The sequence below is a fragment of the Colobus angolensis genome, unplaced genomic scaffold (genome assembly GCF_000951035.1).
Source record: "Colobus angolensis palliatus isolate OR3802 unplaced genomic scaffold, Cang.pa_1.0 Scaffold190, whole genome shotgun sequence".
In the NCBI taxonomy this organism is placed as follows: Eukaryota; Metazoa; Chordata; class Mammalia; order Primates; family Cercopithecidae; genus Colobus; species Colobus angolensis.
The window spans coordinates 3,133,995-3,160,391 of NW_012115044.1; the positions used below are offsets into that span (position 1 = coordinate 3,133,995).

Consider the following 26,397-nt stretch of genomic DNA (forward strand, 5'->3'; position numbering starts at 1 on the left):
TTGCTTTTTTTTTTGAGATGGAGTCTTGCTCTGTCACCCAGGCTGGAGTGCAGTGGCACAATCTCTGCTCACTGCAAACCTCCGCTTCCTGGGTTCAAGTGATCTCCTGCCTTAGCCTCCCAAGTAGCTGGGACTACAGGCCCATGCCACCACACCCAGCTAATTTTTGTATTTTTAGTAAAGATGGGGTTTCACCGTATTGGCCAGGCTTGTCTCGAACTCCTGACATTAGGTGATCTGCCCACCTTGGCCTCCCAAATTGCTGGGATTACAGGTGTAAGCCACTGTGTCCAGCCTATAGCGTCTTTTAATTTTATATATTTATATATGTTTAGCCAAATTTGTTTTTTATACTTTTCATTTACTTTTATGCTAAGACAGCCTTCCACACTTCATTGGAGAGACATATTTATGGATAATTCTAGCCTTTTTCTTCACTTTTTACTTTTAAATATTTAAGAGATCTGGTGTTAATTTTCATATATGGCTGTTTAGTAAAAATACAACTTTTTAAGAAATTAATTCATTCAAAACATTTTGTTGAATAATCACACTTTCTCCATTATGTTAAATCTACATCATATTTGACATGACCATATGCGGTAGAGTTTTGAGCCTTTCATTTAGATCCACTGACTTTATAGTTTTTAAATATGTTTTGCAGATGTAGTTTTCTAGCTGTAGAAGTCTTTCTTCCCAATAATATAATATATATATATGGTTTTTTTTTTTTTCCTTGAGAGAGTCTTGCTCTGTCACCCAGGCTGGAGTGCAGTGGCACGGTCTCAGCTCGCTGCAACCTCTGCCACCCAGGTTCACATCATTCTCCTGCCTCAGCCTCCCAAGTAGCTGGGACTATAGGAGCCCGTCTCCATGCCCGGCTAATTTTTTGTATTTTTAGTAGAGACGGGGTTTCACTGTTTTAGCCAGGATGATCTGGATCTCATGACCTCATGATCCGCCTGCTTCGGCCTCCCAAAGTGCTGGGATTACAGGCGTGAGCCACCGTGCCTGGCCAATAATTATTCTTTAAAGTTGGTTATTTATGCTTGCCCATTCTTCCTAATTAATTTGATGAATTTGGTGTAATTTCAATTTTAAAATCCCCAAAGTAATTTTTAGGTACATAAGAAATTCAGTTTACCTTGGGGATCATTATATTTTCATTTTAAACGTCTTTATATCTTTAATGATATTTTAGTTGCCATTCAAGAATTATTTCATTCTAATGTAAATGTAATGTAAAAAAATACCCAAGCAAGCAATCAAAAAAGTGTGTTCTTTCATCCTTTTAACTTTTGCATTTATGTTCTCTACATTGTTTATTTAATTTATTCTTAAATGTTCTTATATTTTTGCAGCTTTTTGAATGACCATTTTTAATATATTTCAAGTTTTTTATAACTATATATAGAAACTAATGATTTAATATATTTCTTCAGATAAATGCACAAATTATCAAACTACTGTTAGCATTGTTAATACAAATTAATTTATTTATTAGTATTGTTCATATATTTGTATTGTTAAATATTGTTAAGATATTTGCTAATTAATTTATGTGTTTTTCTAGTTAATCATATTAGCTGAAAATATTGATAAATTTATTTCCTCCTTTCCCATATTTAAACCATTGTATTTTATTACCTTGTTTCATTGCATTGACTATAGCCCCTATATAAATAACTGTATAATGTTAAGTAATAATAATGATTGTTGGTATGCTTGCATTAGTCCTGACTTTAATTACCCATCTTTTTCACGTTAAGAAATAAATCCTCTATACTTAGCTCACTAAATTTCAGAGTATTTTAAACACATCAAGAATACAAGTTAAACTTTATTCTATGTATTTTGTTCCTCATGAGATTATCTCATGATTTTTGTCCCTTGACTTTTTAATGAAGTATATTTTATTGATACATTTCTTTATAATGGATTATGCTTGAAAAAACCTGCTTAATTATGCTGCATTTAATATTTAATATAATTTTTTACTTTATTCACAAGTTTTTAATCCTAATACCTGCCTTAAGTATTATTGCCTTAAGTATTATTGTGTTTCACTTTCACTTTGAAGTAATTTCAAGTTTATAGGAAAGTTATAAGAATAATACAAATAGTTCCTATGTATCCTTCACCCACAGACTCAAGTTTTGTCAATTGCTGCATCATGTCTTGTGTAGCAAAAAGGTCACATAGTTTACCCAGTTGTCATTTCTCTCTTATCTCTTTCAATCTTGGGCAGTTCTTCAGTCTCTCTTGACTTTTATAACCTAGACATTTATGAAGATTAGAGGCCAGTCTTTCTATAGAATGTTCTTTAATTTGGGTGTATCCAATGTCTTCTTATTATTAGACTCAGGTTCTGGGAAATATTTCACAGAAGTGATGTGTGTTCAGCTCATTGCCTCTTAGCTTTTGGTAAATGATGCCACTTTGTCCATTACAAGTAGTGTTAACTTCGATCACTTGATTAATATTGTGTCAGGTAGGTTGTACTACTTTTTTAATTAGTCTTTTCTCTCTTTGTATTTAGCAAATATTTTGTGGGCAGCTACTTTAACATTATTCCTTATTTCATTTTCACTTGCAAGTTTTAGTATCCATTGATATTTCTTGCTTGAATTAATTATTTCTGTGATGGTTGTCAAATAATATTTTTCAAACTCCATCATTCCTTCTATTAGCATTCTATAATACAAAAGGGCTTTATATTCTCTTTATTTAATAAATAGCGTCTAATTTATATCAGAATTATAATATATTGCAGTTATTTCTTTCAATACCCTAATTGTCCTATAGTTGGCTGGTGAAAGTCCCTCTCAAGCTGGCTTCCGTGTACTTTTGACATGACTCGTCATTTTTTGAGTGCATTCTTACTTCCTGGCCCAAGACATGCTCCAAGTTATATTGTTCCTTCCTTGTCCCAGTCCTGGTACCAGCTGTTTCTCCAAGTAACCCTTCCTTTAAGTGGATAGTGATATTTTAATGAGGATGCTAAGTATTAGGTATATGAATTGCTACTGGGGTGTTAGTCCTCCAGGGCCTCTTAGTGGGCGGGGGCAGGGTTAGGAAATATATGTACACATCTCTCTCTCTCTTTCTCCTACTAAAACTTATGAATAATCACTAATAAGTTCAATTTCAATCCAATACCACAAGATTCATGTTAGCTTTCTCTCTGTCCACATTTATACTCTCTTCTCCAACAATAAGAAACTGGTTATCATTATCTTCAATATTTTTATTTACTTGCTCAATTCTCTTTAATGTAGCCAAGGTCCCAACTTTCCCAGATGGTTTTCCCTTCAGCTGCTCTCTTGGGTGGGCCTGGCCCTTCAGAGATGCCTCCTCATTCAGAATCCTTTCTTCTTCAGGCCTTGGTACAGGTTGGGCTGCTCTTCCACAACACTTCAGCCTGCCTAATAGCTTTTTAACTAATAAGAATGAAAGAAGCCAGCTGGGCGTGGTGGCTCATGCCTGCAATCCCAGCACTTTGGGAGGCCAAGGCAGGCGGATCACGAGGTCAGGAGTTTGAGACCAGCCTGGCCAACATAGTGAAACCCTCATCTCTACTAAAAAATACAAAAATTAGCTGGGTGTGGTGGTGCACGCCTGTAGTCCCAGCTACTCATTAGGCTGAGGCAGGAGAATCGCTTGAACCCTGGAGGTGGAGGCTGTGGTGAGCTGAGATCAGGTCACTGCACTCCAGCCTGGGCAACAGTGCGAGACTACATCTCAAAAAAAAAAGAAACAGAAAAAAGAAAAAGAAAAAAAAAAAAAATGAAAGAAGCCTTATTGTGTTTTGTATACTTAATTTGCTTTTCACTCAGGCAGACCTAGGACTGGAAACATTATAAAGACAACTCATGTCACAGAAGAGTTTGGTCAAAAAAAATTGCCTATTTGTAGCAAACTGAAAATAATAGAAATAGCTATATATTGAATATATACATGTATATGCCATCTTTCTTGGCTTTTTAAATACATAAATTCAAAAAATTGCCTTTAATATTTTTAAGAGTATATTTTTAAGGTAATTTGCAGAAAACATAAATGTACAGATAACGATAATTTATAGTGGTTTATGGTACTATTTAAACATATTTGAAAGGGTAGATATCCTCATTTTAATACTTAAGTTTAAATATCTGTGTAAAAGCCAGATCATGTGTGAATAGCCACATATGATATTGTGTAAATCCAAGTAAAAATAACTTGCCATAGACTGGATGTAGTTACAATATTTAGCAGAGGCAGATATGATAAGAAATAAATCTCTACCTCCACATCTTCCTAATAACTCTCAAAATTCTCCCTATAAGGTATTAAAATCTTCATAGATTCAGTGATTCAATATTTGAATATAGGTAAATATTAGTTCATCTCTGTCTTCAAGTAACTTCTTTTCTCTTTCATGAAGTCTAGATTTTTATCCTGAGCCAACTCTCGTGCCACTATTGGTACTAAGATAACTTTTTCTCTTTTCCCTTATTTTCTCTCCTTTGAAGAAGAACAAAAGCAGTTTAGATTAGAAAGTATGTGGATGTATACAGATTATATAATTGAATAACTAAAAGATGGACTACAGCTATATAAAAAGGGTTTGGAGACAGTAATTAATTATGCTTGGATGGGATTGGTTTAGACAAAACTTGAAATCCTTTCTACAGGGAAGCATATCAAGTTAAAACCACATGAGGTAACATTGCTAACCATCTTAACTAAAAAGTTTCAGTTCTTCCCTTTCATTAGCTGTCTGGTTGCTGATGTGAATAGTTAAGGCTTTCAAGTCTGAACCTGACCGATTATACAGTCAATCAAGAGCCTATTGTCTCAAAAACTAAGCTGAAGAGTAGAAAAATTAGTAGACTTCAGCATATAAAATTCAAATGAGAAAATTCCAGTTAATCACTAAGATTCTCAATAGTCAACAAAATTAACACTAAGAACAAATCTAAGACTTCCAATTCTTATTTTATTAGAATGCCTTAAATTTTAAAAAGGAGCTATAGGCAAAACTTTTGAATAAAATGTTATAGGCAATGTACAGTTGTTGAAAGAATAATCAATGCAACATGATACTTATTACGAAAGGGAAGGAAGAAGGGTAGAAGTGAAGGAAGAAAGAAGAAAGTAACAGAGGGAAAGGAGAGCAATTCTGAGAGAAAAACGAGATACCGTCTTAGAGTTCTGGGTAACAGATTTTGGTCAGCATTCAGAGTGGTTAACAGAATTGTAAAACTTGCTTCTCAAAATTTAAATCCTAGAAACAATAAGCTCTAGACTAATCATTAAAAGTATAAATTGAGGGCCAGTGTGGTGGCTCATGCCTATAATCCCAGCACTTTGGGAGACCAGGGTGGGTGGATCACAAGGTCAAGAGATGGAGACCATCCTGCCCAACATGATGAAACCTCATCTCTACTAAAAGTTAGCCAGGTGTAGTGGCGCACACCTGTAGTCTCAGCTACTTAGGAGGCAGAAGCAGGAGAATTGCTTGAACCCAGGAAGTGGAGGTTGCAGTGAGCCAAGATGGTGCCACTGCACCCCAGACTGGTGGCAGAGTGAGATTCTGTCTAAAAAAAAAAAAAAAAAAGACGTTGGGTTTCCTAATATTTAAGTTTTCAATTATTAAATTCAAAGGGCATCTAGAGACATTACAATTTTAAGTCATTAAAGATTTATAGATATTCTAAGATTAATGAGATATAGGAAATGAAGCTTTTTAAATGTAGAGATTTTTAAAAATACACACCAAGCATGTTGGTCTAATAAGGAGTCCTACTCTCATATTTTTTCACAATTATATTATTTTATATAAAGTAATTATGCAATAAATTTCCTGGCAACTAATGGATAAAGTCCGACAAGCCATGTGTGTGATTTGAATCACAGTGCTGAGAAAAATGTATGGGATTCTATTTAGCACTACAGTGAAATTTAAGTCTTTATTTAGAAAAACAATTTAAAACTTCAAAATGCTAAAAAAATTATTTCCAATTTTAGTATTTGCAGATTAGGCCATTTTGAAAACAACATTAACCAAATTAGAATAGCATAAAAATGGAAGCAAAAGATTCAACATAAAAATGACCACTCTATTATTTGTACCAACTTAACAATTAGGCAGTACGTAAATTGAAAATATGATAAAAGATGGGTTGTAAAGTATGGTGAATGGGATATTTAAAAATAAGATTCTCATTTTTAAAATATTGTCATGTCAGGATTTCCTTTGTATTCATACACACATGAAGGTTTTTAATGTAACATGTAAAACAAATACCCTAGTTTTTGGAGCCGATATTACCAGGGCTCAAGCATATGAGATTAATCTATGTTTTGGATGAGTCCACAGATATTTTATATTATTTACTATTATAAGGCTCTAGTACCTGGTCTGTAGAGTTTTATAGATAATTTGGTTCAGTGTCATACAAGAAAATGAGCAGGCAGGGAGCAGTAAATCCCTCTCACTGATTGCTTAGATCCTTAGAGTAGTAGTTCTTGATTTTTTGTGTGTGTGCATCTGAATCACCTGCAAAGCATAATGATTTAGAAGTTTAGGTCCCATTTTTAGAAATTCTAATTCCATTGTTCTGGATGTGGTTATCGAGAATCTGCATTTAAAACCAAAATGTTAACTTTGCTGCAGGCTATACAAGAACCACACCTAGAACGCTAGTTTAAGAAGCTCTCTATGGTAGAATTCTGCAAATGTTCATTGCAGCACTGTTCACAATAGCAAAAACATGGAATCAAACTAAATGTCTATCAATGACAGACTGGATAAAGAACATGTGATATATGTACAACATGAAATATTATGCAGCCATAAAAAAGAACAAGATCATGTCTTTTGCGGGAACATAGGTGGGGCTGTAGGCTATCATCCTTAGTAAACTAATGCAGGAACAGAAATCCAAACACTACATGTTCTCACTTATAAGTGGGAGCTAAATGATAAGAACTTATGAACACAAAGAGGGAAACAACAGACACAGGTTTATTTGAGGGTGGAGGGTGAGAGGAGAGAGCGGATAAGAAAAGGTAACTATTGGGTACTGAGCTTAATACCTGGGTGATGTAACAGTATATACAATAAACCCCTCCGACATGTGTTTATCTATGTACCTTCAAACCTAAAATAGATTTTTAAAAAAGAGGCTCTCTAGAATCTGAAGGAAGTAAAGCTGAAGACTGGATGCTAAGGAAGAAGACAACTGAAAAAATGGGCTAGAGGCACCCAAAATAAAAACTGAAAGAGCCTACTGCAAGGATAATAGGCAACGAGTGAAAGCATCTGTTAGATTCTGGGCAGCACCCCAGGACAGGAGTGAGCTTTATGGAAGTACTGAAGTACCAGCAACATCATGGGATTCGTCGTCATCATGAACAGCATTGTTATCAACATCATCATCAACCTAGTGGGTGAGAAAACATGATCTCCAGACACTGGACTAGAGGTTTACATAGATCATCTAATTTAATCCTTACGATACATTTAGGAGGACTTAAAATGTTAGTTTTATATGTATTTTTCATATGACAAAGCTGAACCTCAGAGAAATTAAGTGGTTTACCCCCAAAGTGTATTTAAACAGCAAGAATGAAAGCAGATTTGAATCAAGCAATGTAACTCTGCAGAACCCACCTTCTAAACTGCTATTCTTTAGTGATATCTTGTAGCACCTTTGAGCTCAAGGTGGCTTCACCATTGTGTAAGGAGAAGGAATACAGTATTTACATAATGATTAGTTGAACTGAATTTGCAGAAACCATGGAGGGTGATCATGGCAGGATGTAAAAAATCAAAAGTATCTTAGAGTCTAAAGAAAGGTGCTGTGAGGTTAGAGAAAAGGCAGAGGTCAGCCATTCCTAGAAGTAATATCTTTGATGTGGTGAAAACTGTATAGAGTTGAAGAATGGAATAGAAATAAATGGGAACAGTGTGAATGGATGGAACTTCTGATGGCCACAAGGCTGAATGCCCCAAGGAGAAGTGTTTCAGCCATCTGGTGCTTGAGATCAAATTATCTAGTATGTATGTAATTGTCCAAAAATTTCCCTTGGCGACTCAGGCTCATGGAGGAGACCATGCTTTCTTTATCCCGCTTGTAAGTACAAGCTTTGTTGTTGATTTTTTTCTGTCAAAACAATGTGGCTGAGAATAAAATACAATAGTATCTTGAATCAGACAAACGGGTTTGAAACCCTGTCCTAAGCCAACAGAGAGCCTTTGGCAGGCTCCTTCCTGTCTCTGAACTTTAAACTTTTGCATATATATAAAATAAAGGGGTAAACATCTACCTAAAAGTAGTATTATTAAAATTAAATGAGATAGTAGATAAACAGTACTTGGCACTTCTCCATCCCTTAAGTTAAATTTAATTTCATTTGCACTGCCATGTCAGGAAGGTACATGCAGTGGTATCTAACATAATTTTAGTTTTAACCCTTGTGAGATGCTCATGTTTGTAGCTTAGAGTAAAAAGATAAATAAGAAAAAAAAAAAAAAGAGGAACACTGGGCATTTGGTGCTAACAGTTCAGACTTAAATATAAATTCGTAACTATGAATCCTTAAATTAGTCTTTAAAATCACGGCCCCCGCAAAAAAAACCCAAAAACTCCATTCCAGTGGAAAGTGCTTTAGATTTCCAGATCTGCTTGGCACTTAACTATTCTCTGAACTGTCTTGTGACCTTGAGCAAGTATAACCTAAATTTAACTTCTGTTTGCTCATCTAGACACCGAGGAATATAGTGCTCAGATTGTCAAATGTATTCAGTATAGGACAATACACAATTTTTAGTTATGGTCTCTAGCGGCTTTTTAGTGACATCAAAGGCCATTAAAGTTACTAAAATTGTGTAGAAATATCGTAATATAATCAAGCAGTTTTTTTTTCAAGCATAACCCATTATAAAGAAATATATGAATAAACAATCTTACATCAAAACTCAAAGAAGAAAAATCACAAGATAATCTCAATAACTGGTCAGTAGGTAAAATCTGTTCTAAGGGGTCCTAAGTAAACTAGTTATCTCTCCTCCTTCTGCCATTGAATTTAGTAGAATTTTTTCTCTTGTTTTGATGTGTGTGTGTGTGTGTGTGTGTGTGTGTGTGTGTGTCTGTATAAATGTGTGCTTGTATTTGTTTTGAGGGAGTTGGTAAATTAACCCATTGGCATATTTACGTATTTCTATTTTGTTTACAAATGTAAATAGGTTGCCTAAGATCCATACCCTGCTGTCTCTCTTGTAATGGAGCTTAAATACTCTCTACTAAGCTACGATAAAAGCATCCTATTCTTTGACTGTGATTGGAACTTTGCAAGCTAGTAGACATGCCTTTTACAAGCAATAAAATGAAGCTATCAGCCATTGCAAACGAACTAAAATAGAGGTCACATGACTAAAGCACCCGTGCACCAGGCAGTCTCTGATGTATTTTATTCCAGTTTCAATCTATTAATCAGAGGAGTTGGGAAAGCAATAATTTAAACACTGCAATAATCAATTCCATAACACATTAATAGAAGCTACAGTCAAACTTTGCCACACCACTGACTGCATCAGAACCTTGACAGGAGCCCTAGGGCCATGCCTAATTTGCATTACATTTACATAAAATTGTAAATCAAGAATACATGAACACAGCCCTAATGTTTGTTAGTGCTTAGATCTTTCCTGATAGATACATTGAAACTGCTGGTGGTTGGACTTCACTTGCAATAAAATTGTGCAGCTGATCAGTTTTGTTCTCATTCTGCAATTACGGGAAAAGAAACCCAACAGAGCAATAGTTTGGGGGTATGTGAATGCCATTTAAGGTTTTTATCCTGTAAAACTATGACTCAGATGTGCCCTTGGAACCCCCAATCTAGAAGCAAATTGTTCCCAATTACTTTGCAGATCCTGGTCATTGGATCTGATCACCAGTAACTTGTCATTAAGTATAGATACAAACCACATAGAAACCCGAACAGCTGAAAAAATAAGTCTGCTGGAAAATTTTATTTTTCCAGAAGAACTTTGCTATCACAAAAAAGATAATTAGTGATAATCTTCAGGGTGAGGACAGATAAACCCAAACTTTCTTAAACCCAAGAAAGCATCTGGTACCTAATAGGGCGGAAAAGTGTACTTCATATGGCTCTAAGCATTCTGTGTGTTCTGGTACCCCTGATTTACATTGTTCCAACAGCTGTGACTTTTGCTGTGGGTTTTCACACTCAGGGCTAGGTGAAAACATTCTCACTAACGTTACTGGCCTCAGTAACGGAGTACACTCTATATTGTTTTTGGTCCTCTCATTTTAAGTCTCTTTTTAGACAGAAAATCAATACTTAAGTCCAATAGTACCTTTGGGAATATTTCTTTTCAGAAAGGGTTCCGCAAATATTTTGTACATTATTATTCTGCAACTCCCACCTCTTTCTTACCACCCTTCTATCCCACACTTTCCTTACCTTGTACGATCAAGTAAACTTGGGAGGTCTTGGGCTCATGCTGTGTCTGAACTGAGCAAGTGTAGGAACCCTCATCATAGACATCCACCTTCTGGATTCGGAGGCTGTATTCCAGAGAATGGCGTTTCTCCAGCTCAACCCGTGGGTCCAGAGACCACTTGTCATGTCCAGCAAAAATGATGCCAGAACGGTTCAACCAGGCCACCTTCGAGTTCTTGTCTTCTACAACGCACCTGACAGAGCAGAGTAACAATATTAGTGCCTTAACAACAACTATTTCTGCGTTTCTTTTCTAGGTGATCAGACTCAACAAGTCCAAACAAGGAAAATAATTATATGCCGAATGAATTACTATCATTCTTGGAGTCCTTAAATTTTCACTATTTCATTTAAGATGTAATTACCATCCAGTGGATGGATGTCGTTATATTAGACTCAGTTCAGCAATAAACAATCTGAGTATGAGTAATGAAGGCAAAGTTAAATTAGTATTGACTTCCCATTATCTTCTTGTTAGGAAAAGGCCACTCACTCAGAACTCCATCTTTTTAAGTAATTTTGAGAATTATACAATTGATGTCATAGCACTTTTACTCCATCTTGAACTTTGTTTACTTTTTTTTTTTTTGAGACGGAGTCTTGCTCAGTCGCCCAGGCTGGAGTGCAGTGGCGCGATCTCGGCTCACTGCAAGCTCCGCCTCGTGGGTTCACGCCATTCTCCTGCCTCAGCCTCCCAAGTAGCTGGGACTACAGGCGCCCGCCACCACACCCACCTAGTTTTTTTGTATTTTTAGTAGAGACGGGGTTTCACCATGTTAGCCAGGATGGTCTCGATCTCCTGACCTCGTGATCCGCCCGTCTCGGCCTCCCAAAGTGCTGGGATTACAGGCGTGAGCCACTGTGCCCGGCCCTGTGTTTACTCTTTTGTAAGTATTTCCTATAGTATTGTGTAATGATAGATAAAAGTTATGCTCCACCATTATATGAATTAGACTAGACTTCTGAGTTTACTTCTAATCTTTACAAGTTTGGAATGCCAACTTCCAGGAGTAAAAATTGTGTGAGCAGATCCAAGCATAAGCAGATAGGTGTTATGACAAGGAAATCAAAGCAAACATCATCTGGCATAAGTTTGGTTCCAGCTGCTGAAGGCAGAAGCTTGTTTGGTGGCAAGTTAGGTTGCTAACAGCATTTCTAGTCATACTGAATGCAGGCAATCTTTAACAAAGATGAAGAAGACAATTTTGTCGTTCATAGACCAATATATCAAAAAGGGTAAAGGAATAACACTTATTTGAATTACTGCTTTAAAAAATGTAAAAGGGTCTCTTTCTGAAATTTGAAAGAAAGGGGCAAAGAACATGAATTAGTGAAGGAGGGATAAATACTTTTTGGGGAGTATGATTTTCTCCTTCAGTTCCAGCAAGAGTCTTGCAATGGAAGAATCTAGCAGAAAACAAAAACAAAAACAAAAACAAAACCTTCTGTCTGCATCCCTGTGGCAAGATTTATGTCTACCCCATAGGGAGATGTCCCAAACCCTGTTCACAGCTGCAAAGCCAGCTGCTCAACACTCTGGGGCAGGAGGGAATGAACAGAAAGAGCCACGAGCACCACAGCAGGACAATTAAGACACCCTGTTCCCCTGTATTTTCTAAACCAAATAAAATCCAGTTTTTCTCTCAGGTCAGAACAACTAAACATAGACAGAAAATTGATGCATAACCCCTAGGCTGTCCACATGGGAATATAAAGGCCAACTGTGTCTCTTATAAGAAAGAGAAAAGCTAAGTCTTTCTACATACTCCATCTATGGTGTAATACAAAGACTTCCTTATCCTATTAATTTTAAATGAATTGTATATGTTATTTAGAGGGAGAATTTTTTTTTTTTTTTGAGACAGGTCTTGTTGAGTCACCAAGACTAGGGAGCAGTGGCCTGGTCATAGCTCACTGCAGCCTCAAACTACTGGGCTCAAGCAATCCTCCTGACTCAGCCTCCTAGGTAGCTAGGATTATAGGTGCATGCCAGCAGGACTAGCTAATCAAAAAAAAAAAAAAAAATTTAGAGATGGGGTATTGCTGTGTTGTCCAGGCTAGTCTCAAGTGATCTACCCAACTTGGCCTCCCTAAGCACTGGGATTATGGTCATGAGTCACTATGACTGACCCTAGAGTAAGAATTTGACTTAATAAGTTAGGTGCCAAGATACATAGGTCTTACTTTTCTTCTTTACCTATTTGTTCTCATAAACATAACTAGATTTAGGCATCATTTAATATCTCCATTTCCCAGTATGCGCTTCTCTGTCATGCATATATTATTGAGTATAATTTATGTGTTTAATAATTTAGAGGCCTTTTATCACGAGCACCAACTTAACTTCATGAATGCTTGCTGCCTCATTCCAGACTCAGTTTTACTTTTGCTGTTCTCCTCTCTTGTGGCATCATTTCTCTGTTCTTGGTGATGTTTGCAGCATCTCTGAACGTAAAATCATTGATGAATTAATTAATAGGATGTTTGCTGTCTTACTCTAGACCATTATGAAATTGTTGAATGTAGATTTACCATGTTTTTCCTATTCTACTAAGGAGGATAGAAATTTACCTATGTAAATGTGTTTTAAATCTTCTATCATTTTTCCTTGTGCATGTTTCTCATCTGCACAGCTTAACACAAGAATGGCCAGATTTGCTACATTATAGATGTATTCTGAATGCCTCTTAGCCCCAAATATGGCTCCAATCTGTTCACTTTGAAAGAAAAAGTATTATATAATATAGCCTACATAAATATGGCCTGTGAATCCAATAAAAACAGCAAATTTTTACCTTGTTCATTTGGATACCACCAATAACTAATCTGGGATAAAAAAGGCACTTGATAAATGCCTGTCCTGTGAACTAACTGGGTCACACATGCAGACACAGGACATTTGGTAACCTACATTCCACATCCCCATCCCTAGTCCTATAGCATCCACAAATAAATTGGACAGATTTCCTTAACAACATAAGGTAAAATTTATAAGTCGGGTCTTTATGGTCCTTTGACATTTTAGCAATTTTCATTCATGGAAAAGTTAAAATCATACAGATCATTATTCCAAATTATTATTTGAGGGTGTTCAGCTCTATCTTACCTAAAGAAGTAATTGACTATTTCAGCAAAATTGCCAGATGCATGAAAGTGCATCTAATTAAACAATGTATTGTGTGGAAATTTTGTTATGACAATTTACATAGCACCTTATTTTTGCTTTGGGTTTTATCCACATTTATTTTTAAAATTCATCTTTTACTGACAAACAAGTGAATAGTATATTAGAATACACATATACTTTTTACTAACTCAGATGGTTAGCCAAACTCCAAGCACCAGAACACAGTACAGTAAAGTGTTTTTAAAAAGGAAACCACTTCTCCAGATCTTTCAGGGTTCCTTTTTATGTGCTCAATAGTTGCAAAATAAATGTATTAGCTCTGTAAACTAGAAAATAATCCTTCTATAATGTGACTAAAACTTTCTTAATAAAAAATGAGTAAAGGAATAATGCAATTCCAGAACTAAATATTTTCTTAATTTCAAAATCTTAATTTAAGGTGACAACTATTTTTTATCATAAAAAGTACACATTAAAAAAGATGGTAGGACCAGGCACGGTGGCGCATGCCTGTAATCCCAGCTCTTTGGGAGGCTGGAGGCAGGAGGACCACTTGAACTCAGGAGTTCGAGGCTGCAGTGAGCTATGATCACATCACTGCACTCCAGCCTGGCCAGAGTGAGAACTTGTAAAAAAGAAAAGAAAAGAAAAGAAAAGAGAAAATATAGTAAACCAAAATCAGTAGTTTCAATTTGTGGAGGTCTATGTTTATTAAGAGATAATAACTAGTCATACAGTGCAATGACAGACCACCTGGCTATCTGGAAATAAGAAATGCTGATAGAAATACAGACCCAGGTTGCCAGCATTCACTGACTCACCAATAAGCATCATGGGCTTGCATCTCGGAGGTATGCTGGCTCAACTGTGCATCAGGCAGGCTTGTGGAGTAAATGAGAATTCTTGGGCCATGCTATTATAATATGATAATAATGAATTATCACCTACCTAGAATGTTGTTGCAGTTTAGTTCTAAACTTTATACTTAATGATTTTATCTCAAAATCAGCCTGGGCTAAAGCAGGAAGATGAAGAGATGTATTTCAAAAACTTGTTAGTGTTATGTGTTGTTTTAATAGAATGTTGTCTTAAGGAACCCATTATGTTGCAAATAATTCCCAGGTTTAGAAAGAACTGGACCCTAATGACAGTGGGTGTTAGTGCCACGAGGAGAAGATCAGAGAATATCCTTCCACTTTGGGTGGGTTTTATGGAAGGCAGCTGAGGACATGGATGTATGCTACAAAATGCCACCTCTCCAGAACATCTTCTCTCGTCAGTGTAACCTTCCTAAAACTTCCTTTTTATGACCTTATCATACTCCACATTGCATTAGAGTTATTTGCACTCATCTTTTCTCATAAGCTTATTAAGACAGTGACCTTCCTGTAATTCACCTCTGGAGCCCTCACCGAGCCTAGCAGCATAAATACCACGTGCATAGTATATACTTGCTGAAATGTGGAATAAACAAGATGAATTTAACAAATTGCATTAGGTCAATTATAAAATATTCATTAATTATCTAATAGGCACAGTAAAGATGGATTACTATTTTAATATTTCTTAAGAAATAATTAAAGTTATTAGATATAAAGGGAAATTTAAAAAGAATTATTGAGTGTGGTATTAAAATGAAAGTAAAGGAGAGAAAAAATGTGTTCCCATGTCCACTACAAAGAAAGATCATCTCTCGGAACTAGATGATCTATATTGCATGTGAAAAACTGAAAAAAAGTATCGTATCCTAACTAAGTGCTCAGTAGGTTGCTCGCATTAATCATGAACCCTCAAATATCAGATGGGTTACCTACCGGAACTGTAAACCTATGATTTTTTAAAAATCATCTCTAAAAAAAAGTTAGGAAAGGTAAGCACACAATTTTTTATCTTCTCTGTTTAGTATATTTGATTCCATAAAACTGTCACAAAAATCAATGCACCCATACAAATCTTAAGCATTGAATTTCTTCAAACACTTTATACCAAGTCTGTTATGCAGACTTATACAAACAGGTACATTGAGAATTCTAGTAACATTGCACAAGAGTGGGGTTTATACTGCTTAAAAACTGAACATAACTGGAGGTAGAAAAGAAATGCTAAAATCAGTTTGTACCAACAGATTACTTAATAGCATAAGTACTGACAAGATATCTATGATGTAATTGATATGTATCTACCAGATATTAAGCCTGTTCAATTGCTGCTGGACACATTTCATATTTAACAAGCATTAATAACTGCTAAAAAACATGCCAACTTAGGATTCAAATTTATCTAGACTTGGCCTTGCATAAATTTCCTTCTTTTCTCAAGAGTATAATCTGGTATTTATTCACTGATAACAATAAATATATTTTATGTAATCTCTTACCAGTTATTTATTCTCATATTTATACGTTGCAGAGTCTGGGAGTGGTGTAACTGGATGGGTAAGAGAAATCTATTTGTTTCTTAAGGAAGAATAGTTAGATAAGTAGTACCAAAGTGAAGGCAATTTGTGCCCCTAGATGACATTGGCAATATCTGGAGGCATTTTTTGGTTGTCACAACTAGGGAGGGGGTGTTGCTATTGGTTTCTAGTGGGGAGAGGCCAGGGGTGTTGATAAATGTCCTACAGTGCCGTGGACAGCCCCCAACACAAAGACGTATCTTATCCAAAATGTTGACAGGATCGAGGTTGAAATACCCAGATACAGACATCTTTCTCTTGGTTTACATATCCAGAAGCACAGAACAAATATCTAAAGTGCAGTTGTGTGTTTTCATAGCCTTATGCTTTTTAATTTACACATACTTAATTGTCAGCAGCAAAGTTCATGACAAAGGCACAACAATGGGGCCTAGTGAGGCTCTGGTTATAAGTTAATAGTTAATGACTATAAGTTAGTAGTTAATCATGCCCCTTTTGTTGTTTTTAGTTTCATAACCATAAAATGATGTAATTGTTTCCTAACACCCAGGATAGGTAAAGGAGAATTAGTTGGAGAAAATTAATTTTTTAAAAAAATATTAGTCTTTGTTCACCAGAAAACTTTTTCATTGACCTTTATTATTTTTCATATTTGTGAATCTCCCTCTTTTGTAAGATGTGGAGAGATTCAAGATATGGATGGGAAGGATATCTTTAAGAATGTTATTTTGATGCTGTTTGCCTTGTAACTTCAATCCTACAAATAAAACCCTTAGTGAATCAGCAAAACTATCATAGAATCATTTCACTCTAGAAGGAAAGATAATTGGTCTGGGAAGTGATGCTATATATTCCCAGCATTAAAATGTGGAATCAGAAAAATTCTAAGCAGAGAATGGAATAAAGTATGAAAATATCCCAGATTCTCCTGAGTCAGAAGTCCTTAGTCTGGTTTTATAACATTATTTTAAGTATGATGAATTCCAACAACTATGCAAACACATCAAAAAAATAAATACCAAGTTAGTTAAAAATCAAATTTAAGGAATTTTAAATCATCAATCATTTTGGATCATCTTTTTGCTTCATTATCATTTTCTAAGATTAGAGTCAATTAGAAATAAAAAAAGAACTGTGGGAATTCACTGCTGACACTCAGGAGCCCTGTTAGCCTCTGCTGCAACTAAAAGCTTCAACTCTTTAACTTCCTTGCTCCTAGCTTTAGTTCTTTTCACACTTGACCTCTGGTTGGACCCGTCTGCTCTCTTGGCATCATTCTCTTGCTGTTTTGCATGTCTCTTCTCCTCATCTTCATCCATTTGACCCAGACCCTAATCTTAGTTTGGTAATGGTTGACTTCTCTAGATTTATACCAAATTGTAGACCAGTTAACACTATGACAGCATCTACATGATCAGATTATCTCCCCTCACCCTTGCTTCTTTGCACACATTCATGTACAAATGGTTACATGCACATGTGTACATGCACACACATGGAAGTAGTAATGGATGGTCAGGGCAGAGTAAGAACACCCAGGTAGCAGAATACAGAGGTAGTAAACCCACAGGAACTAGATTCACGTAAATATATTGCTGGCCACAATGATTCAGAAATCTGTATACTGCTAATGGAGTGCTAGTGTAAAAAACAAACAGTTTAGCTCCTGAAGAGGCTCATTTTAGCTCTGGCCTTGCAGCCTATTTACTACTGGAACACAGATAAGTCATTTAACTTTTCTTTATCTTAGTTTCTTCGTAAGTAAAATAGGGCTAACGATATCTGTTCAACCCCTCAGAACCATTCTCAGGTTAGTTCTTTAAATCAAATGAGGTGATGTACATAGAAACATTTCATAAAACGCAAAGCAATATATATGCTTATATTCATAGTATCTCATTGTAAAGGATAAGAAGAAAACAGTCATATAAGAGAAATAACTAAAGGAAAAACATTGATTTCTCTAAGTCACATTCAAAAAATTAATCTCTTTATATTTTGTAGTGTGATGAAACCCACTAAATATATATTACCCAGCCTCTCAGATCAATCACGTATTTCTCTAAATGCCAAACTTTCATTAGTTATTCACATGTGCTCTACCGTGAAAGTACCCTTTCTGTGATTAGGCTGCCACTTACTACAATGATCATCACCTGAAAGTGCAAAAAGTTCACCATGGCAAATGGCAAAACCCAGATAAGGTGTTCAATTCCTGGAGCAATGAAAAAGCCTCCATAGACATGCTTTTTGTCTCTTACTATCACTAAAGAACACCTTGTCCAGTCATACATGCATCGTTATATTTGATACATGCATGACTACATTTCAGAATCATCTTTATGAAGAAGCATAGTTGCATATCCATGCAGATGGTAGAGGTTAAGAGAAGAGTGGATGGAAGAGAAACAGGACCACCCAATTAAGCCCTGAATGTGTCTCCACAAATCGTCTCTTCTAGGACCATCTTTATTCCTATTGTTGTCACATTAACTGCGCTGTCTCTACATTCACATAGAAGAAATAAATGGGAAAAATAAGACATAAATTCCAAAAAGAGATAAATATTGAGACTGAGACCAGGAGAGAACTGATTTCTATCCCAGTCACAGCTGGAGTTAGAGTCAATCCCAGGAACATTTATAAGTGGTTGGAAACAGCTCTTCTAGGATCTTTCCAAGAGTCTGGATCATGTCAGAAAAATAAATCATTCTCTTCTTAATCACATCACAACTCAAAATTCTCCCTTATTTTGTAAGTGGTGAAGTGGAAAAGTTATGGGTTCAGTAGTTTAGTAGCTTTAGGCAAGTTACTTAGCAAAGAAAGGCAGCATGGTGAGGTGGTGATGGCTTCAGGCTGCAAAGCCAATTTTCTGCTCTAAATTCGAGCTTCACCACATACTTGCTCTGTGGTTTTGGGACATTTGTTTATCCTCTCTGTGCATGTGTTTCCTAAGCTATAAAATGAAGATGATCATAGTGTCTACCTCGTTTGGCACTAGTAATGTTTAAAAGGTTTTAAAAAAATATAGAGAGCAGTGCCTCGACCTAATGTGTCCAATATTTTTGAAGAGCTTCAGGGTTTTCCTTCTGCAAAACAGGAGTAGTAACTACTTCCTCAGATTGTTGTGACTATTAAACAGGATATATTTGGAGTACACAGTGATGCATTTTTGTTTCCATATCCTTCCATAATTCAAATCTTTGTCATTCATTCTGTAGAAACCTCATTTTTGGGATCAATCCAGCAGCTCCCAGATATTGTGACTCAATCTAATCCTTGCTTATTAATAGGCATTTTCAGGGAAACCCCCTTTTAGGGGCTTGGGCTGTCTTGCATCTGATAGCCCCTTGGTCCCCTCTGGTTAGCAATCGGCCTCTTACAGCCCACAGAATTTAAATCAAGAGCAGGATGATGCAGCATGGTTATAGTGCAATGGTGTAAACTGAGGATCTCATGCCATCTTTGGAACATTTTTAAAGGATTTTTGGGATACCTGTGCATAGGCAGCACAGGCCTTAATTGTCTCACCACTTTCAACCAGATCCACTTAGTTTCATCAAGGGCAGAACTCATACATGGCTGTCTCTCTAGGGTAGCTGAAATAGAGGCCCATGCTGTGCTTTGTGATCCCCTGAGGTCTGCTGGCTGAACTGGGGTTGCTCCTGAATTGGATGAAGCATACCCTATACTTTGAGGACTCTCAGGTTGCAAGAACAAGGCCTGTTCTGTCTCCTCAGTGACTGAGTGGCAATTATATGCTCACTAAAGTAGCAAGAATCTACAACTTTTTCCTCTCCTTTGAACGACAAATTCTCCTCTTTCCTCCCTATACAGTTGAGAGAGGACCAGAAACAACCTTAAATTCTGCTTTTGTTTTGATTCTCCCTATGAGTCTTTGTTCTCTGTGAAAAATACCTCTCATTTGGAAAGAGAAAAAACTGCCTTTGGTTGTACCTTTGAAAGAGTAAAATTAGTCTTGGAATTGTAGCTCAGATTTGTAGTTAAAAACTTCACTCACTATGCAATTAAAAATAATTCCACAGCTATTTGAAGAAAATTGTGTTACCTCTGCATCATTACAAATACCAAAAGCATGCTAAGTTCTAGATAGAAAAAAATATGGTCTTTTCCATAGAGGGTTTATACTTTATCTCATTCCAACAGTAAGGAAAAAGAAAAGTGCTTGCAATAAACCACAATGCACTTAGGATGAGCGTTGTGATGTATGGGGCATGGCTGTCAAGTCAGGGGACTGTTTTCCACAAGGCTCACTTGAAAACCCAGCCCCTTACTTTATAGTCTTGTCATATATACCATTATGTAAATGTTATCATTGGAGCAGAACCACATTATAATATGACTCATCGTTACATTACATGCATCTAGACATAATTCAGATCAAATTATGCCAAGACATGACAATTAATAGATACAACATGTATGTTATAACAAAGTTAACACATAATAAGTATGTAAGCACATAAGTAAGTAAGTGATGAGACTGTCTTCAGGACTACCATTAGAAAATGGCTCTACTGTCTGGTTTGCCTTCCCTGGTAGAGGTAGAGGTACAAGAGACAAAGATAAAGTCCGGTGCATATGAAGAGCAAAATAAGTCTTTTTTTTTTTTTCTTTTAGACACAGTCTCACTCTATCGCCAAGGCTGCAGTGCAATGGTGTGATCTCGGCACACTGCAACCTCGGCCTCCCAGGTTCAAGCACTTCTCCTGCCTCGGCCTCACGAGTAGCTGGGATTACAGGCATCCACCACCATACCTGGCTAATTTTGTATTTTTAGGTAAGATGGGGTTTCACTATGTTGGTCAGGCTGGTCTCAAACTCATGATCTCAGGTTATCCACCCACCTTGGCCTCTCAGAGTGCTGGGATTACAGGCACAAGCCACCACACCTGGCCAGAAGTCTTTATTTTCGAAATGTAGTTTGTGGAAATAAATGTGAAATAGGGGACTCCAGAAGCTGCAAACTGAAGGAGATATAATCAAACAGATCTATCACAGGCAAAGGAAATGTAGTGGTCTCCTCCCCCAAATGACAAGAAGCCGAGAGATCACTGCTGGATGCATATAAATCACAAGGAGGCCAGGCATGGTGGCTCACATCTGTAATCCCGGCACTTTGGGAGGCTGAGGCAGGAGGATCACCTGAGATTGGGAGTTCGAGACCAGACTGACCAACATGGAGGTGTCTAGTAAAATTTCAAAATTAGCTGAGCGTGGTGGCACATGCCTGTAATCCCAGCTACTCAGGAGGCTGAGGCAGGGGAATCATTTGAACCCGGGAGGCTGTGGTTGTGGGGAGCCGAGATTGCGCCATTGCACTCCAGCTTTGGCAACAAGAGTGAAACTCTGTCTCAATCAATCAATCAATCAATCAATCAATCAATCAATATTTCCAGGACACTTCTCACATGGAGAATTATAATTGTAAGAATTTTTATGACTTCCTTGTTTGCTTTTCCATCACACAGTTTCCCCCACCTCACCTCCTAGTTGTTTCTATTTCCAAAATTATTTATTTTCTTCAGCATTATCTTCCAGAGGACAATGGTGTGAGGAGGACTTCATCTTTGTGTGACAACCTATGTGTGTGTGTTTTTGTTCTTTCTCTCCCCAAAGCATTTTCCCCACTTCTGCTGGAGGCCTGTTTCTCTTGAACAGATCAACAATCAGGTCGTAAATGGGAGTTGGAGCCGGATGATCAAAAAGAACTTAGATAAATGGGAATAAAAGCAAGAGCTGATGAGTTTGAAATGAAAGCCCATCTGGAAGAGCTCTTCTAATGAACTCAGCCTACTCAAACTGTACAAAGAAAGCTGAAGAATGATTGCAACTACAATCTCCAAACTACATAAAGCACTAACACTGGTAAGGTGATGAAAGTGAAGGGAGGTAACTGGTATCTGGATTTGGGAGAGAGAAGAAGTCAAAGGCTATCACCCCCTTGTACTACTGCATTCACCATGTAAGTTCCTTCAGAAATTTCACAGCCAGTCTGAATTAAAGAGAGAACTGCAGATGCTTCAGGATGAAGGTCACATTCTGAATTCTAAGAAGAACCCTATGATTCAAAAGTACCATCTCTTTAGCCTCAGAGCAGTTGTGTACCACCTTCTCACTCGCTCTGTCCCTGGGCTAGTATGGAATTTGAAATTATGTTAAAGAAGAGGCATTTTCCCTCACAAAGACTCCCAAAATATGACTATTAAGTGAAAGGACAGGTAGAGGGAGGGAAAGAGCTGAATCTACATGGAGATTAACAAAGTGTTCTTTTGAAATTGTTCCCTTATTTTTCCAGGGTTAATTATTGCCATTTACAGTCAAGACCTCTTGACACAGCACCAGAAATTTTGTTGAAATCTTAATATTCTGCAGAAACCTGACCTACCAGCAGGAATTATATTGACTAATTCATAATGTCCAGTCTCCCTCAAGGATGAGTCACCTTTGTCTGGCTCTATCACGAGCACTCTTAGAATGATGGTGATAGTCTACTGATTGTCACATCCAGTGAATTTATCTGAAGTATTTGTCCTGTGTAACCTCTTCAAAGCTTTCAGCACAAGTCACCACCCAGTTTTCATTTTCTTGTTTTTCTTCCTAACTCTCTCACAATTTCTCAATTTCCATAATTGTCTCCTCTTTCTCCATGCACATTTTTATACATTGTTTTTCTCCAGGATTGTACTTTTCTTTTCTCCTGACCTCACAGATCACTCCTAATACACTTTTGGCTTTAATTACAATTAATATGATTGAAATCTAAAACAGCATACTCAGCTGCTTCATATAGATATTTGAAGGTACCTCAAATTCAACATGTCCTGAGCTGAAACTCCTCATCTTCCACTTTATTCTGGTTCTTATTCTAAATTCCCTGTTATCAGTTAATGGAACTCTATTTCATCTATAAATTTATGCTAGTATCCATAGAATTATTCTTTTTTTTGGGTGGTGGGGGATGGGGTACAGAGTCATTCAGGCTGGCATATAATGGCACGATCTTGGCTCACTGCAACCTCTGCCTCCCAGGTTCAAGCAATCCTCCACCTCAGCCTCGCGAGTAGCTGGAATGACAGGTGCACACCACCACACCTGGCTAATTTTTGCATTTTTAGTAGAGACAGGGTTTCAACATGTTGGCCAGGCTGGTCTCAAACTCCTGACCTCAAGTGATCTGCTTGCTTCAGCCTCCCAAAGTGCTGGGATTACAGACATGAGCCACCGTGCCCGGCCAAAGTTATTCTTATTTCCTTCTTCTTCTTCATGTGTCTTATGTAGTCACATATTATTTTACATTTTTTCTAATTGTTTAAAAAATATTATAAAAAACTTTTAGCACACATCACCTTTGGGATTTTCATAAATTGACCTCTACTCTCCATCGTCACTTCCACTGCCATTGTTCAGTGCCTTGTCATTTCTTACCAGCATCACTACACAGATTTCCAACTGGTGTTTTAGTCTGTGATACTGTATCCCCTTACCCACAGCTATTCCATCTGTCTTTCATAGTGAAAAGAATGTACATACGTAAAGTTGATCACGTACTCATCTTATTTAAATGTTCGTGGTCTTTTTACCTGTAAAAATCCAAATGGATCAGTAAAACATCAATTCACTTAACCTAGTTTTCCAGCCCGATATCTTGACATTACACTGTTTTTGCTATGAATCTTATGCTTTGTTCAGACTTCAATCTCTCTCTTTCTAGCTCTGGTTTTTCCTTTTTATCTACAATGTCTTGTTTGGCAAGCTCCTGCTTACTATACAAAATCTATCTCAGATGTGCCCTTCTCTGTGATTCATTCTCTCCAATTTCCCTAGTTGATTCTCAGCTTATGCTAGCATTTTACGTCTTTGTTTTCCTGCCTTTCATCAGTATTTTAAGAGTGGGCCAAAATCATGTCTTCTCAACTTGCGCAATTCTATTGCCTATCAAAGTGCCTTACACAAAAAAGTTTCTAGATAATTACTCAATGGATGAATGCATATATGAGAGTCTGTGTTTTTTTTGCCTCTCATCTCACATTCATAAGAGTGTCCCCACTGATATATCTTGAAGGTGAAAAAAACTTACTATTCCAAGTGGTGTTGAAAGTGGAGAAATTGTGACAGGACAAGAAACGTTTTTCTAATCTAAACCAGGTATCTTATTTCCCTATAATTTCTCCTATCATTTTATCTTCTCCTCTAGGTCTAGAAAAATGATGATATCTATGATGCATCTATGTTATACTATAATAGATATGTGAAGGTAAATTTTTTATTACTCCTAATTTTTTTAATTGACATGTAATAATTGCGCATATTCATTACATGTGATGTTTCAATACATTTAATGTATAGTGATCAGATCAGGACAATTAACATATACATCATCTCAAATATTTGTAATTTCTTTGTGTTGAGAAAGTTCAATAACCTCCTTTTAGCTATTTGAAATGATATATTATTGTTAACTCTAGTCATCCTATTGCGGTATAGAATGTGCTAGAACTTATTTCCCTTATCTAGCTGTAATTTTGTATTCTTTAACACATCTCTTCTTATCATCCAAACAGTAAATTAAAAAATAAATACAATATGCAGGGTAAACTTCATAACTCAAGTAAGTTCTAAAAATATGCTTAAGAGTGAAAACAAAAACTGATTTCTAATATATTGATGCCCCTTCTCTATTTGGTAGACTTAACTACAAATTTTGTATTATCTTTTGTTAGTGTCTCTTGTCTTAGAGGCTTATATTTAAGCAACCCAATAAATATTTTTTAATCCAGATGTCACACCGAGAACTAACCACCTGTGAGTTTATAGAGGGATTGTGATTAGATCATAATCAGTTTTCTCACCGATCTATTGAAGTAGGTTAATTTGGTCTCACAGAACTTTAAAATTTTTTCTTTCTCTACTTCATTTCACTGTGAAATTAGCAATTATTTTTTCCTTTAAGGTAATAATATGATCAAGAAGAAAAACAGGAAGGCTGATAAAGAGATAAAGAGTAAAATTTTCTCCACTGATCCTTTGTCTGGGAGGCAATGAAAATTTAGGCAGTCCAGATTCTTTCAGTCAACAGGAGGCACTGTAGTTATTCAGATAAAACTATGTTTCATTACTTAATTTTGGTAAATATTGTCCTATATTTATTTTCTTGGATTATTATAAAACACAATCTCAGAATTCTGTATATCATGCCTGCATCTGCAAACTGAATTAAGCAAAAAAAAAAATTTAGAATGAGATTAATTTTATTTGTCTAACTGACTGGGTTAAGTGGTGCTTAGACATTTGTTTAAACATTATTCCTGGATATGTCTGTGAGGGTGTTTCTGGATGAGATTAACATTTGAATTTGTAGACTGAGAAGGCAGATTGATCTTCCCAAATGTGGGTAGGCCTCACCTAATCCATTGAAGGCCTGAATGGAATAACAGGCTAAGTAAGAAAGAACTCTCTCTCATTATCTGCCTTCAAGCTAGGACATTAGTCTTCTCCTGCCTTCACACTTGGACTTGGACTGAAATTACGTTTACACTATCAGCTCTCCTGAGTCTTCAGCTTATGGGCTGTAGATTTTGAGACTTCTCAGCTTCCACAATCATGTGAGTCATTTTTAAATTTTATCTATCTATCTATCTATCTATCTATCTATCTATCTATCTATCCATCTATCCATCTATCTTCTATGGGCTTTGTTTCTCTAAGAAATAAGACTAATACAGCAAGTTTTAACGAAATATTTTTAAGTAAGCTGAGCTTAGCTCAATCAAATGAATAATAATGCATTATTGTCTTTTATACCTTGCTCTTTATCACGCTCTAAGAAGATATTTCTTAAAGTCCTTATTCTCTTATCCTCAATCACAGTATTTCCCCCCCGCAAAAAAAGAAAAAAAAAAAAACTTTACTAAAGGAAGTTACTACTTTAGCTCACCAACATATGTCCTTATATTTAAACTTTAAGAATATTGGTGTGTATAGCTTTAGTCAGAGGTGGACTTTCTAGTTTCTTTACTATATCTATCATTGTCCTGAGACTACAATATACTGATATAATAGACAGTGTAGGCTGGGCACAGTGGCTCATGAGTATAATCCCAGCACTTTGGGAGGCTCAGGTGGGCACATCACTTGAGGCCAGGAGTTTGAGACCAGCCTGGGCAACATGGCAAAACCCCATCTTTACTAAAAATACAAAAATTAGCCAGGCATAGTATCACATGATTATAGTCCCTGATACTTGGAGATTGAGACATGAGAATCACTTGAATCTGAGAGACAGAGGTTGCAGTGAGCCGAGATTATGCCACTG

The 26,397-nt window shown here is 36.5% G+C and overlaps 1 protein-coding gene across 3 annotated transcripts in view; it reads right to left on the minus strand.

The window, feature by feature from the left end:
- The window catches only part of LSAMP (limbic system-associated membrane protein), a 673,240-nt gene that overhangs the window by 301,841 nt on the left and 345,002 nt on the right, over positions 1 to 26,397 (minus strand). For all 3 annotated transcript variants that reach the window (XM_011940607.1, XM_011940608.1, XM_011940609.1), the window contains one exon: positions 10,480 to 10,712. In XM_011940607.1, coding sequence (XP_011795997.1) covers positions 10,480 to 10,712 — 233 coding nt within the window. The remainder of the gene's footprint in view (positions 1 to 10,479; positions 10,713 to 26,397) is intronic.